General features: G+C 39.1%; 1 protein-coding gene across 2 annotated transcripts in view; it reads left to right on the top strand.

Moving 5' to 3' along the window:
- The window catches only part of MAP3K5 (mitogen-activated protein kinase kinase kinase 5), a 222076-nt gene that overhangs the window by 166976 nt on the left and 41617 nt on the right, over nucleotides 1-13483 (top strand). For both annotated transcript variants that reach the window (XM_059083975.2, XM_059083977.2), the window contains 3 exons: nucleotides 4166-4299; nucleotides 12047-12174; nucleotides 12819-12955. In XM_059083975.2, the coding sequence (XP_058939958.1) occupies nucleotides 4166-4299; nucleotides 12047-12174; nucleotides 12819-12955 (399 nt within the window). The remainder of the gene's footprint in view (nucleotides 1-4165; nucleotides 4300-12046; nucleotides 12175-12818; nucleotides 12956-13483) is intronic.

The raw sequence follows: 13483 nt of genomic DNA, 5'->3' as shown, positions 1-13483 counted from the left end.
TCTCTTCCAGAGCTTGGCCTCTTTCCTCTGCCAAAGAAGGGTCTACAACAGGGAGACCAGTGCTCACCCAGTCCTAACATGTGGGCATAGCTTTCCTCAAAAGAATACAGCTCAATTGCCTTCTGTCAAGTCTTGGAAACCTATTGGAAACAAACAAACAAGCTGGTAACAGTATGCCCCCATATTCCTCATCCTCTGTGACAGTGGTCTCTCAGGTTGAGAGTGTATACCCCGGAGAGTTCACCGAGTAATCTGATTACCTACCTTTGTAGGTAATTTGTCCTTTTTATCTCTGCTTTCTTTTATGATCTTCTCTTTGCCTTTCATATTTTGTAGTTTCCCTATATCATATCTGAGTGTGAATTTATTTTTATTTTTCCTATTTAGGGCTCAACTTCTGGAGTTTATGTTTGAGTCTGTCTCAAATCTGTCTGGCCTTTTTTAGAGTGTCTTATCCTTTTCTCATGTTTTGGATTTCTTATTTTATATCTTTATGTTACATGTACTTATTTTAGAGTTTCAGTTTCTTTTATTTTGTGAAGTTTTAGGGATTGATATTTGTCAAATCAGCCAACACTCACTGATGGTGAATTGTTTCGTTATATATTTTAAAATTTTGGATGGTGAGCTCAATTTCAGTGGTGCATTATCAGTGAGAATCCTGCATAGCCTGTGTTAAGGGAGTCTTCCTTCTAAATGTTTTGCTTTGTTTCTGTTGTCACTCCAGGGATTTCCCAGGCTCAAGACCAATTACGGGTATTAATTATAAGTGTAAATGTGAACTTCAAACAGCATGAGGATCAGGCAATGGTTGGAAGTATTCAGAGGAGACTTGTTTTTGTCAACTCAGAGTTTAGTCTAAGACAGATAAGCTTTCTTTTTGTTTCTCAGTGCAGTGGGCTGACTTTTTTCTAATCTACCATCTCACCACGTTATAGTCCTCAAGGACCCTGGTTTTATGTGTTCCAGCTCTTCACCTTGCATAGGCACAAGGCTTCATTTCCTGTCCCCAATGAGCATTAAGACCAAAGTCTCAGATAAGGAATTGGTGAACTGTAGCCCAAAGACCAAATCCAGCCCACCACTTCTCTTGGTAAATAAAGTCTTATTGGAACAAAACCATGCTCATTTGATTGGGCTATTTACAGTGGCAGAGTTGAGTCACTGCCACAGAGATTGTATGGCTCACAAATCTGAAAATATTCAATATCTGGCCATTTACAGAAAGTGTTTGCCAACGTCTGCCCTAGATTAATAAGTCTGAAAGCCCTGCCCTCATCCCCACCGCTTGGGCTACAGGGACATCATTTCTTGTGATTATCCCTTTAGTGTTCCTTTTCTTCTTAATCTCTAGCTCCTTGAAGTCTTCTTTATGTTTTTATAAGCCTGGCTAGACATTAAAAGTATTTTATTTTATCTAGGTATTTTGGACAGGAACATTTTCTTTTTTTTTAAGTGATAATTTTTTTAAAATTTTTATTTATTTATTTATTGGCTGTGTTGGATCTTCATTGCTGCATGCAGGCTTTCTCTAGTTGCAGTGAGCAGGGGCTACTCTTCATTATGGTGTGGAGCACGGGCTGTAGGCGCACAGGCTTCAGTAGTTGTGGCATAGGGGCTCTGGAGTTGTGGCTTGTGGGCTCTGGAGCACAGGCTCAGTAGTTGCGGCACATGGACTTAGTTGCTCCACGGCATTTGGCATCTTCCCAGACCAGGGATCGAACCTGTGTCCCCTGCATTGGCAGGCGGATTCTTAACCACTGCGCCACCAGAGAAGTCCAACATTTTCATGTACCTAGCCTACTGTATTGCCAAAACTGGAAACTCTTCTTCTACTGTCTTTGGATAGTAATATATTCTTCTTTTTTGTATTTCTTGACTGACCACTTAACTTGATCATTTAAAATTTTTCTTTCTTTTCTATGCAATTCTTTTTTTTTTTAACATCTTTATTGGAGTATAATTGCTTTACAATTGTGTGTTAGTTTCTGCTTTATAACAAAGTGAATCAGCTATAAGTATACATATATCCCCATATCTCCTCCCTCTTGCGTCTCTCTCCCACCCTCCCTATCCCACCCCTCTAGGTGGACACAAAGCACCAAGCTGATCTCCCTGTGCTATGCGGCTGCTTCCCACTAGCTATCTATTTTAGATTTGGTAGTGTATCTATGTCCATGCCACTCTCTCACTTTGTCCCAGCTTACCCTTGCCCCTCCCCATGTCCTCAAGTGTATTCCCTATGTCTACATCTTTATTCCTGTCCTGCCCCTAGGTTCTTCAGTGCCATTTTTTTTTAGATTCCATATATATGTGTTAGCATACGGTATTTGTTTTTCTCTTTCTGACTTACTTCACTCTGTTTGACAGTCTCTAGGTCCATCCACCTCACTACAAATAACTCATTTTTTTTCCCTTTTATGGCTGAGTAGTATTCCATTATATATATGTGCCACATCTTCTTTATCCATTCATCTGTCGATGGACACTTAGGTTGCTTCCATGTCCTGGCTATTGTAAATAGGGCTGCAATGAACATTGTGGTACATGACTCTTTTTGAATTATGGTTTTCTCAGCATATATTCCCAGTAGTGGGATTGCTGGGTTGTATGGTAGTTCTATTTTTAGGTTTTTATGGAACCTCCGTACTGTTCTCCATAGTGTCTGTATCTAATGCAATTCTTTAAAGCCATGAAATTTTTCATCTCCTTGTCATTCTTTTCAACTATTTTGTAATTCCCATGATCATTTACTGTTTAATCCCTTGATAATTTTAAACTGTAATAGTCAGTTTTCAAACATAGTTTTTGGCTATCTTATTTTTAATATCTTGTAGTCAAAGATCATGGTTTTTATGATAGCTATTCTTTGAAATTTGTCTAAATTTTCTTTTTGGCTTAATATGTTACTAATTATTTTATATTTTTCATATATGCACGAAAGGAATTTATATCTGGATACAGGGTTCTCTCTGTATTTGTTATACCAAGCTTGTTATTTGTGCCATTAGGGTCTCTATTTTGAATTTGTCTGCTAGATTTATTGGTTTCTAAAAGAGTTCTATTAAAACCTATTGTGGTTTATATTTGTCTGTTTTTCTCTGTAATTTTGTCAGCTCTGTATCTTTTAAGGCTGTGTTGTTAGTGACTGTCAAAATCCATGATCATTATCCTCTTTTGGATTATTTTTGTGTGTTAAAGTTAACTTTGCAGGTTTATGAATGTTAGAAATCAGGTTTTTTTTAACAGCTAACTCAAACCTTTCAGTGAGTTGAACCTAGCTATGTGCTGCCAGTTTTATACTCTAGCAAAATGTAGACAAAAGAAGGAGCTTGTGCTTATGGTCTCTCCTGCTGGTTTGTAGTTTTACATTGGGTTTCTACAGACACCTGGCTTGATCATTTGATGACCCTGAATCCTGCAGTTTAAGTTCACAACAAAAGATATGCCTTTCTGGATGACACCTCCAGGTCTGAGAAGGTCCCTACCAAATGTCGCTATACTCCTTTCATTTGATCCATTTTCCCTATTCAACTGACACGCTTGACACTTTGGGGTTTAGGGCTGTAAATATTTCCTTTTTACATCAAAAATGAAATTTTCCCTTCATTTTTTATTTTTAAAATGTTTTTTAATCTTGGGGAATTGGGAATCGGGGCTGAAGTACAAATAATCCTTACTTTATTATTGTCAACCAGTAGGACCTCAAAATTTTCCTCTTAAGCAAAGCCTTTCAGTGGTTTTATTCCCCTGGCAGAGTGCGAAATACTTTCATAGTACCAAAAGCTGAAAAACAAAAGAAAGGTTAATGAGATGTGATAACTATTGATAGACATTGATGCTAATCATACTTATTTCCAGAATCAATGAAAACCAGGATTCAGTGGGTAGAAAAAATCCAGGTGGGCTTTTGGAGAAGCACCTTTATGGATTTAAATACATAGTCCCCCCTCTATTCATAACAGTTTTGAAAATATGAACACACTATGCTCTATGTTGAGTCTATTTTTTGGTTCTTGAAGCTGTTGCTTTGAACTTCGTCTTATTCTTTCCCTTGTTAAAGCCATTTGATAAAATAAGGAAAAATGCTCTTGGAAAAAGTTGATGTTTAAAATGTGGGCTGCAACTAATTTTCAATCTTCTCTCCCCCTTTTTCCTTTTGTAGTATGACTATGAATATGAAGAAAATGGTGACAGAGTCATTTTAGGAAAAGGCACTTATGGGATAGTTTATGCAGGTCGAGATCTGAGCAACCAAGTCAGAATCGCCATTAAGGAAATCCCAGAGAGAGATAGCAGGTACAGTAATTGTGACTAATGAAAGCTGTTTTCCAAGGTATTTTGGTTGTTAATAGCATTTTAAAAAATATTTGGGTAATATTCTAATTAATGAAACTCTGTCTGAAAACTCCATGGCTTTAATTAGCTCCCTCTGAGGTTTAGCTGCTGCATCATTCAGTGATTCAAGCACAGCACTTTGGTGGGGAAGGATGGCATCTCCAAGGTAACAAGGACAGGACTTTCAAAGAGAAGAAAAGAGAATAGTCCTGTGTGTGTTGGGCTCAGGTTATGTTGAATCATGGTTGGTTTATTATCTGGATAGATGAGGAATAAGCACCAGCAGAAATGGTTTGAACCAGGGGTTCCAATTTCTGGTCAGACATGTAATGACGTTGGAAGTCAGCTCTCCGTCCTAAACAGCAAGTGGAAAGCTGGACAAACTGAGAAATCAACAACTCTGCTTTTCCCGAGCCATTGGAAAAGCGATGTCACAGGACAAACCACCGCCCCCCACACTGGAGACACAGTTGTAGGGCAGAAGCCCTATCAGATCCTCACAAAGAATGTCAGAGGAAGTCCCCTTCCCCAGGCTTCCTGCAGAGGTAGAGGAGAAATAACCATTTGGAAAAACACCTCTTCTTAACAAGGCCTGCCCTCAAGAGAAACTATTCTACCAGAGCCTAAACTCTGTGTCATCAGAGCCTGACTAACCTAGGGGAAGAGACGTGTCCAACCCCAGGCCACTCTAGCCATCCTATTCCACCGAAGTGGGGACTGAGAAACATTTGTGGAGTTCACAGCCCAGCAGTGCAGGCTCGCTAAAAGACAGGGACTAATTCACAAAACCACAGAACAATGCTTCCCTCACCCCACACCTCACCACCATACCACTAAAGGTCTATTTAGTACGGTTCTTTTTACCTAGTACATCGTGTCCAGCTTTCCACAGCTTTTTTTGTTTGTTTGTTTCGGGTTTTTTTACAAAGCATACTAAAAGGCAACAAATACAGTTTGAAGACACAGAGCAAGCATTAGAACCAGACTCAGATATGACAGGGATGTTGGAATGATCCAACTGGCAAATTTAAAACAACTGTGATTAATACGCTAAGGGCTCTACTGGAAAAAGTAGAAAACATTCAAGAACAGATGTCAATGTAAGTGGAGAGATGGAAATGCTAAGAAAGAATGAAAAAGAAATGCTAGAGGTGAAAAACACTGTAACAGAAATAAGTTTGAGGATATGTCGATAGAAACATTCGAAACTGATAAGCAAAGACAAAAAAAGACTGAAAAAATTGAACAGAACATCCAAGAACTGTGAGATGACTATAAAAGGTGTGACATACCTAAAGGGAATACCAGAAAGAAAAGAGAAGGAGAAGAAATATTTGAGGAGATGGTTTGAACCACACATAATGGGACCCTGAGGAAAATGGAATGGTTTTCAGGAACAAGAAAGTTGTGCAGGGAGCAGGACAGCTGTGGTGGCAGGGTGTTATCTGTTGCTCCGTGCCCCAGTGCTCTGTCCTACCATTTGTTTCTCCAAACAACAATTCTCTCTTCTCTCAGTCTCATGATTTCTGCTGCCTCATAGCTTTTCTTATGGCTTCTCTTTGTAAGGTAGCTAGCTGCTCCTATCTACAGTCAATTATTTACATTTTCTACATGCTGTGGATTCAGTCTCTGAAAGAGAGAGAATTGGATTGAGTCTCTTGTTGCAATATTTCTTATTCGGCCAAACTTCAATGCTGGGCTACATTGTGGACTTATTTTGGCTGCCCCTCAAGTTCACGGTTTTTGGCCACAGTCACATGATTGGCTTTCTTCAGAAAGGACACTCCTGTGTTTACCCAACCTCTCCACTTGTAAATCTAAAAGGCACCTCAGGGTTAACATGGCCCAAGCTGAACCATGGATTTTTTACCCTCAAATGTACTTGACCTGCAGGATTCCCTATCTCCGTTAATCTCACCCCACCCATCCAGGTGTTGAGGCTACTAGAATTCATTTGGATTCCTCTCTGTCTCAGTTTACATTACTCCATCATAAGTTCTACTGTTGTCTCAACCTCTAATGTTTTCTGAATTTTTCCACTCTTTCCCATCACCAGTCTAAGCCTTCGGGTTTCCCACGCAGACTCCTTACTGCGACTGATTCATAACTAGTCTCTGCATTTGAGGTAGGAGATAGATGGGCCCCTGGGCTGGACAGCTGGTGTTTGTCAAGTGGAGTAAAATTGAAGCCTTGTTTTCCCTAGACACTCCAAGGACAAAATTAGTGGCTGGAACTGAACTCTGCTGAGGTAAAGAGATAAGATGACCACTCCGAAGGTCAAGGAAAACTTCCCTGTCTGCACATGCACAGGAAGCCTCCTTGGGGGTCAAAAAGGGAGGGGGCACCACCCCATAATTAGTGTGGACATGCACCCACAGGCCTCTGCAGTGGAATCCATCTTAGCAAAACATTGTGCACACATGTTGGGGAACAGGTCAGGTGTGAAAAAAGAAACAAGGTAATTGACCAAAGGTAAATGAAGACCCGGAAGGACTGTCCTATATGAGTGATTTAAATCACCTCTTTACTGCACTCCTCCTCTTTAGAGAGGACGCATGTACCCTTTCTCTCTGGGTGTGTATTTCTGCCTTGCTTCTGTCTTAAATAAATAAATGGTTTCTTAGTGTGTTCTCCCACTTGTGCTGTGTCTCTAATAATAAACTTTGTGCCTGTTTTACAGTTTTTGCCTCCTTGAAACATTCTTGCTTTCAAACGGGGACAAGAACCAGGGGAACTTTGCTTCTAGCCTCTAGCCCCTGGTGGACTAGCGGCTAGGATTCCTGGTTTTCATCCAGGCTACCCAGGTTCGACTTCTGGGTAGAGAACTAAGATCTCTTCAAGCCCACTCACTGCTGGCTCTCCAAGATCACTTCACTCTTTCCTCCAGTCCTACTCCACCCTTCCTCAGAGAAGGCACAGAGATCGTTCTCAAGTTGAAATCACATCGTGTCACTACCACTTAAAACCTTCAGTGGATTCTCATATAAACAGTGTAAAGCCCAGAACCCTTAGCATAGACATCTGCCTCCCTCTGGGGCCTCACCTTCTCTATCGCAGCCACGCTGTCCTCTCTCTGTCCATCAGGCCCACCAAGGCCCAGTCCCCAGATTTTGGCAGGATTGCCTTATTTTCATCAGTTAAGTCCCAGTTCAATCCTCAGGCCCTCAGAGACGCCTTCTCTGATTACCCCAAGCTGAAAAAGACACCCTTATTTCCCATGCATCCAGTGTCCCAGGCCTCAGCTCTCTTTCTACTTCTCCACCCTTAGTCTCCATCCTTGGTGTATGACTGTGACAAGTGGCCACTGTGCCTTCAGCCTCCATATCTGCATTCCAGGCAGGAAGAGGAAAAAGGAGAATTCTCAGAAATGTCCAGCATACTTTCACCTCTGTTTCACTGGCCAAAAGTTGAAACCCGTAACTACAAAGGAGGCTAGAAACTCCATAGCTTTTTTTTTTTGCGGTACGCAGGCCTCTCACTGTTGTGGCCTCTCCCATTGAAGAGTACAGGCTCCGGACGCGCAGGCTCAGCGACCATGGCTCACGGGCCCAACCGCTCTGCGGCATGTGGGATCTTCCCGGACCGGGGCACGAACCCGTGTCCCCTGCATCGGCAGGTGGACTTTCAACCACTGCGCCACCAGGGAAGCCCTCCGTAGATTTTAAGTTGGCCAGTTGTTTCTCCAAACAAAATCATAGAAAGAGGGAAGAACAGATATTAGATAGGCAGACAGTAAATTCAATTTTATGTTTTCTGTGGTATTTTTGCAGTTTCCCCTTGGTTAGTTCATGAGACATATATATGAATTCTTATGGGATGGTGATAGAAACTATTCATTAAATACCTAAGGGAATGTACATAAATTTGTCATATTAAAATTTTTGTTAAATATTCCTATAGGTTCTTAAGTATTATATACATAGAGTGGATTTTTAAGCAATACAAAATTTTAAAGGGTTGTCACTATCAAATTGCTGCAGCAAACGCACTAATCTGCAGCAACATCACCTTCTTTCTCACTACCAGATAAATTTAAATAGGTACTTGGAAGGAAACCACTTTTAAAACTATCTTTGTAGCTTAAGTTTATTCAGCTGCCACTGTGCACACACAGAGTACGCCAGCACCAATAAAGATCCATTTGGTATAATATGGGTTGTTTGAAAATACCTGCATGACAAGCCCTTCTCTTGAACAGCGAGTGTGGGACATCTTTTTGTTACCTCTAAAAGAAGATTACAGTGAAGTCTATCATGTTATTGTGAGATACAGCACACAAAGGTATTTCCACCTTTGTGACCTGGAGAGGTTTTTTCAGGTTGCTTTTAACAAGGTAGCAGTTACAAAGGATAATTGCTAAGATGGTAGAATGGGTATGAATAATGCATAATCCAGCATATACTAACCACTGCCATCTCTAGTGAAGGATCATAGCAACAAAAATAGCTTCTTCTGTGTTTCCCTCACATTCTAAAAACGCTTTGTGAGAGCATCAGAGTTGTCATAAGAGCGAGCTGGTGCATTTTAAGGACACTCTCGTAGTCTGTCTCAGCTAGTTGTTCATCTCAGGTTGGCTTCCGCTAACATTCTACACACCCCTCAACTATTAACTTAGATCAGGTATTTCCACCCAGCTGTATACTTGAGCCATTTGGGGAACTTTACTGATACTGATACTCAGGCCCTACCCCTCAGAATTCTGGGGTGGGTCGTGGGCATTGATATTTTTAAAAATCCTTCCGGGAGATGCAAATGTCCAGCTGAGGTTGGGAACCACTGCTTTGGATGGTTGTAGTGGGAATTTGACTCAGCAGAGGTGCTCTGGAGACATGTATGATTTAATAATTTTTCAAAGCTAAATGCATGTATATCTGTACCATTTCTTCTTTCCATTGTCACAGCTAATTGTGAAGAAACGGGATTTTCTTGTAATTCCTGTAGACGAACATTGCTTATTGACCTGAACAAATTATAATTTCATGCTAATTCAGTGCTTGATACTTAAACTTTCACTTATATTTAGTGAGAATTGCTAGGTGTTACTAATCATTTCCATATTGGAGAAAAGTTCTTTTTCTTAGCCAGGATGAATCCTGACTATTATTGTAACTTTAAGCTATCCTTTGGTTACGTAAGGAGGAGTGTGTGTAGTACATTTGTTTCTCCAGGATCTTATATTTATTTAAACATTTATGATTGATATTTAATAGGGTGTCAGGGGTGGGAGCCCTTTAATTATTATAAACTGAGTTAGCCTCTTGCTTCAGATAATTTAGTCATCTTGATCTACCAAATCTATAGAATTGGCCCAATATTGCCACTATTTTATTTCATGCATATCAAGAGCAGTCTTAGTAACTAGTATTAATAAATTGTTTTAAACTCCATGGAAAAAGTAACTTGTAAATGTCTTCATAGTTGAGAGTCATTACCTAAGGATCTTCTTGGTAACACTGGTATTTCTTGTGTTAACTCATTCAAGCAATAATCAAAATGGTGTTGTCCCTAATTGATACCTTGTTAAGGGGTTTAGTTTAATACCAGTCTTTAGTTCCTAGAGCAGTTCTAAAGAAAACTAAAATTAGTAAAAGATCTAATATACAAGTCAATTTTTTGTTGTTGTTGGCAGCTTTCTGAGTAATATTTCACAGAATATAAAAGTTTGTTTAAATTAAATGAATTTGCAGGAATTCCCTGGCGGTCCAGTGGTTAGGACTCAGCGCTTTCACTGCCAGAGCCTGGGTTCAATCCCTGGTCAGGAAACTAAGATCCCACAAGCTTGGCAGCATGGCCAATAAATAAATAAATATATTTTTAAATTAATTAATTACATGAATTTGGGTTTTTGTAACCTACTAATATATTGTTCAATACTAACTGATACTAGTATTTTTTTTTTTGGTGGTACGCGGGCCTCTCCCGTTGCGGAGCACAGGCTCCGGACACGAAGTCTCAGCGGCCATGGCTCACGGGCCCAGCCGCTCCGCGGCACGCGGGATCCTCCCGGACCGGGGCACGAACCCGTGTCCCCTGCATCGGCAGGCAGACTCTCAACCACTGCGCCACCAGGGAAGCCCGGGAAGCCCTGATTCTAGTATTTCTTACTGGCATTCAAAAACATCCATTCTTCTTATATAGATTTGCCATTATAAGATCTGAGCATTTCTTACATGTAGAACTGAAGCAAATTATGAGGCAGCACACTTGTATTTTATGTTGTAGTGGTTAATGCCTTTCATACCTGTAGCCTCCATTGTACAACAGAAAAAAAAATTAGGGAATAGCTTTGAGTCTCTGTTTTTGTTTATCGTTGCTGACATCCTACCACAGTTAGTTATACAATAATTATATTAATATAATATATGATGATTTATTAATATTCAGGATTGTTAAGAGCCTACAAACTTCATAGTACTTCAGATAATCATCAGAAACGTTGTTCTGATTCCACATATATGCGTTAATATATGATATTTGTTTTTCTCTTTCTGACTTCACTCTGTATGATGATCTTATTTACAAAGCAGAAATAGAGACACAGATGTAGAGAACAAACATATGGACACCAAGGGGGGAACGTGGAGGGTGGGGGAAAGGGGGTGAGATGAGTTGGGAGATTGGGATTGACATGTATACACTAATATGTATAAAATAGATAACTAATAACAGCTGGCTGTATAAAAAATAAATAAAATTCAAAAATAATGTATGGGTACCAAAGAGGAAAGGGGGGATGAATTGGGAGATTGGGATTGACATATATACACTATTGATATTATATATAAAATAGATAACAAGTGAGAACCTGCTGTATAGCACAGGGAACTCTACTCAGTGCTCTGTGGTGACCTAAATGGGAAGGAAATCCAAAAAAGAGGGGATATATGTATACGTATAGCTGATTTCACTTTGCTGTACAGTAGATACTAACACAACATTGTAAGGCAACTATACTCCAACAAAAATTTTTTTTTAAAAGTGTTGTTGTGTCTGTTCCAGAAATACAAAGCACTTTCATGTTATAATTTGATAAAGCAGTATATACCAAGTACATGATTTTGAGGTCTGGTCTAAAACTGGTCTTTCAGGATAGAGGCTCGGTTAGGGCTGGGTAAAAAAATTATGATAAAATAGAATTGGATAGAATAGAATCAAGGAGGCTTGGCATATAATGGTTTTATGTTTTCTACTGAAGAGTCGCTGGGCCTTTCAGTAAGTTCTGGAATGAATATTTAAATTATTTGCAATTTTTATCTACCTGAGCAAGAATCTCCTGAAATAATAAACTTATGAAGCCAGTGGAATAGAAGGTCATGTTAATGTGGAGAGTGAGCTGTGTGGATGATTTCAATTTTCCTGGGTTCAAATCTTAGCTCTTTCACTTACTAGCTGTGAGATCTTGGACAGGTTAGTTATCCTCTCTGTGAATCAATTTCCTTATCTGTAACATGGGCGTCTTGTAGTACCTTCTCATGGGCTTGTTGTGAGAAATGAGTTAATATATACAGAAGACCTAGAACAGTACCTGACGCATTTCCCCTTAGACCCTACCAGGGCTCCAACTTCACAGAATTTATATGATGAGAAATAAAGGCCTTAGATGGTCATATTTGATTTCATATATGGGAATTTTCCATTTGTATTGCTTAAATTTTTTTGCAAAAGTCTGGCTACATAATTAGCTCACTGGCATTTGCATGTCTTTCAGATACTCCCAGCCCCTACATGAAGAAATAGCACTGCATAAGCATCTGAAGCACAAAAATATTGTTCAGTATCTGGGCTCTTTCAGTGAGAATGGTTTCATTAAAATCTTCATGGAGCAGGTCCCAGGGGGTAAGAGATGGTTTTCTTTCTTTAAAAAATGTAAGCTTCTACTATGTATAAATAAGCTACAAGGATATATTGTACAACACAGGGATTATAGCCAATATTTTATAATAACTATAAATGGAATATAACCTTTAAAAATTATGAATCACTATGTTATACACCTGAAACTTATATAATATGGTACATCAACTATATCTCAATAAAAATAAAGTATAGGAAAACCTCAGAAAACAACTTACTTTAAAAAAAAATATGTTTCTAGGGCCTTGAAGAGGAGTAAAATTGAATGGGATTTACTAGTTTACAGGTCTTAATTTGTCTAAATGTACAGAAAAATTTGACATATGATATTACCTTACAGTTTATTAGGGGACAATAAATGAGTATCAGAACTGTTTTTGTATCAATCATTGTGACTTGGATTAAGGTTAGCAAACTGAGTGGTCTTTGACTGTATTTGATAATGACCATCTTCAGAGCAGGGACACTTTCCTATTTATATTTGAGCCCAAGTACTGTATCTAGTATAGTACCTGGGCCACTGTTAATAACCAATAAATGTTAGCTTAAATTCATGTTACATTATTAACATGCTTTAAAGAATTCATTTGGATAAGATTTTATCCACTGTCTCTCCCTGCTTACAGGAAGTCTTTCTGCTCTCCTTCGTTCCAAATGGGGCCCACTGAAAGACAACGAGCAAACAATTGGCTTTTATACCAAGCAAATACTGGAAGGATTAAAATACCTCCATGACAATCAGATAGTTCACCGGGATATAAAGGTAGGATGAACTAGGATTCATTCATTCATAAGTTCCCTGATGAGTAATTGTTTTATTTGCAAAAGTCATATTGTCTTATGGGCACTAATTTGGAATGATAAATAAATCCTAGAAACAGCAGAAATATATCACTCTGCCCTGAGTCAGTTATTGATATTCATGTCTTATCTCTTCTACTCAAGGAATAAACCCCTTAACCATGTTCAACCAAAAAAGATTCAGTTTCCACTCTATGCCTGGCCCTGTTTCAGGTGCCCTGTGGGACTGGTGGCTCAGCAGAACAAAGTTAAACAGGATATGGTCCTTGCTCCCGAGAGGCTTACAGGCTGGTTAATCTTTGTATCGTTCCTGCTCAGTAAATATTTGTTCAATTAATGGATGAATAGTTAGAAGGAAAAAATAAAATCCCCACTTCTCACAAGTATCATATACTCATGTGTTGAACTAAAAGTAGATAATTTATGAAATTCTCCTTAAAAAGGGAAAATTCAGAACTAGTAAATTTATAACAAAGTCTGGACTATTAAA

This window comes from Kogia breviceps, chromosome 13, assembly GCF_026419965.1.
Source record: "Kogia breviceps isolate mKogBre1 chromosome 13, mKogBre1 haplotype 1, whole genome shotgun sequence".
Taxonomy (NCBI): Eukaryota; Metazoa; Chordata; class Mammalia; order Artiodactyla; family Physeteridae; genus Kogia; species Kogia breviceps.
Note: the sequence above shows the minus strand (reverse complement) of the source record. Positions and strands in the feature narration are given on the sequence as shown.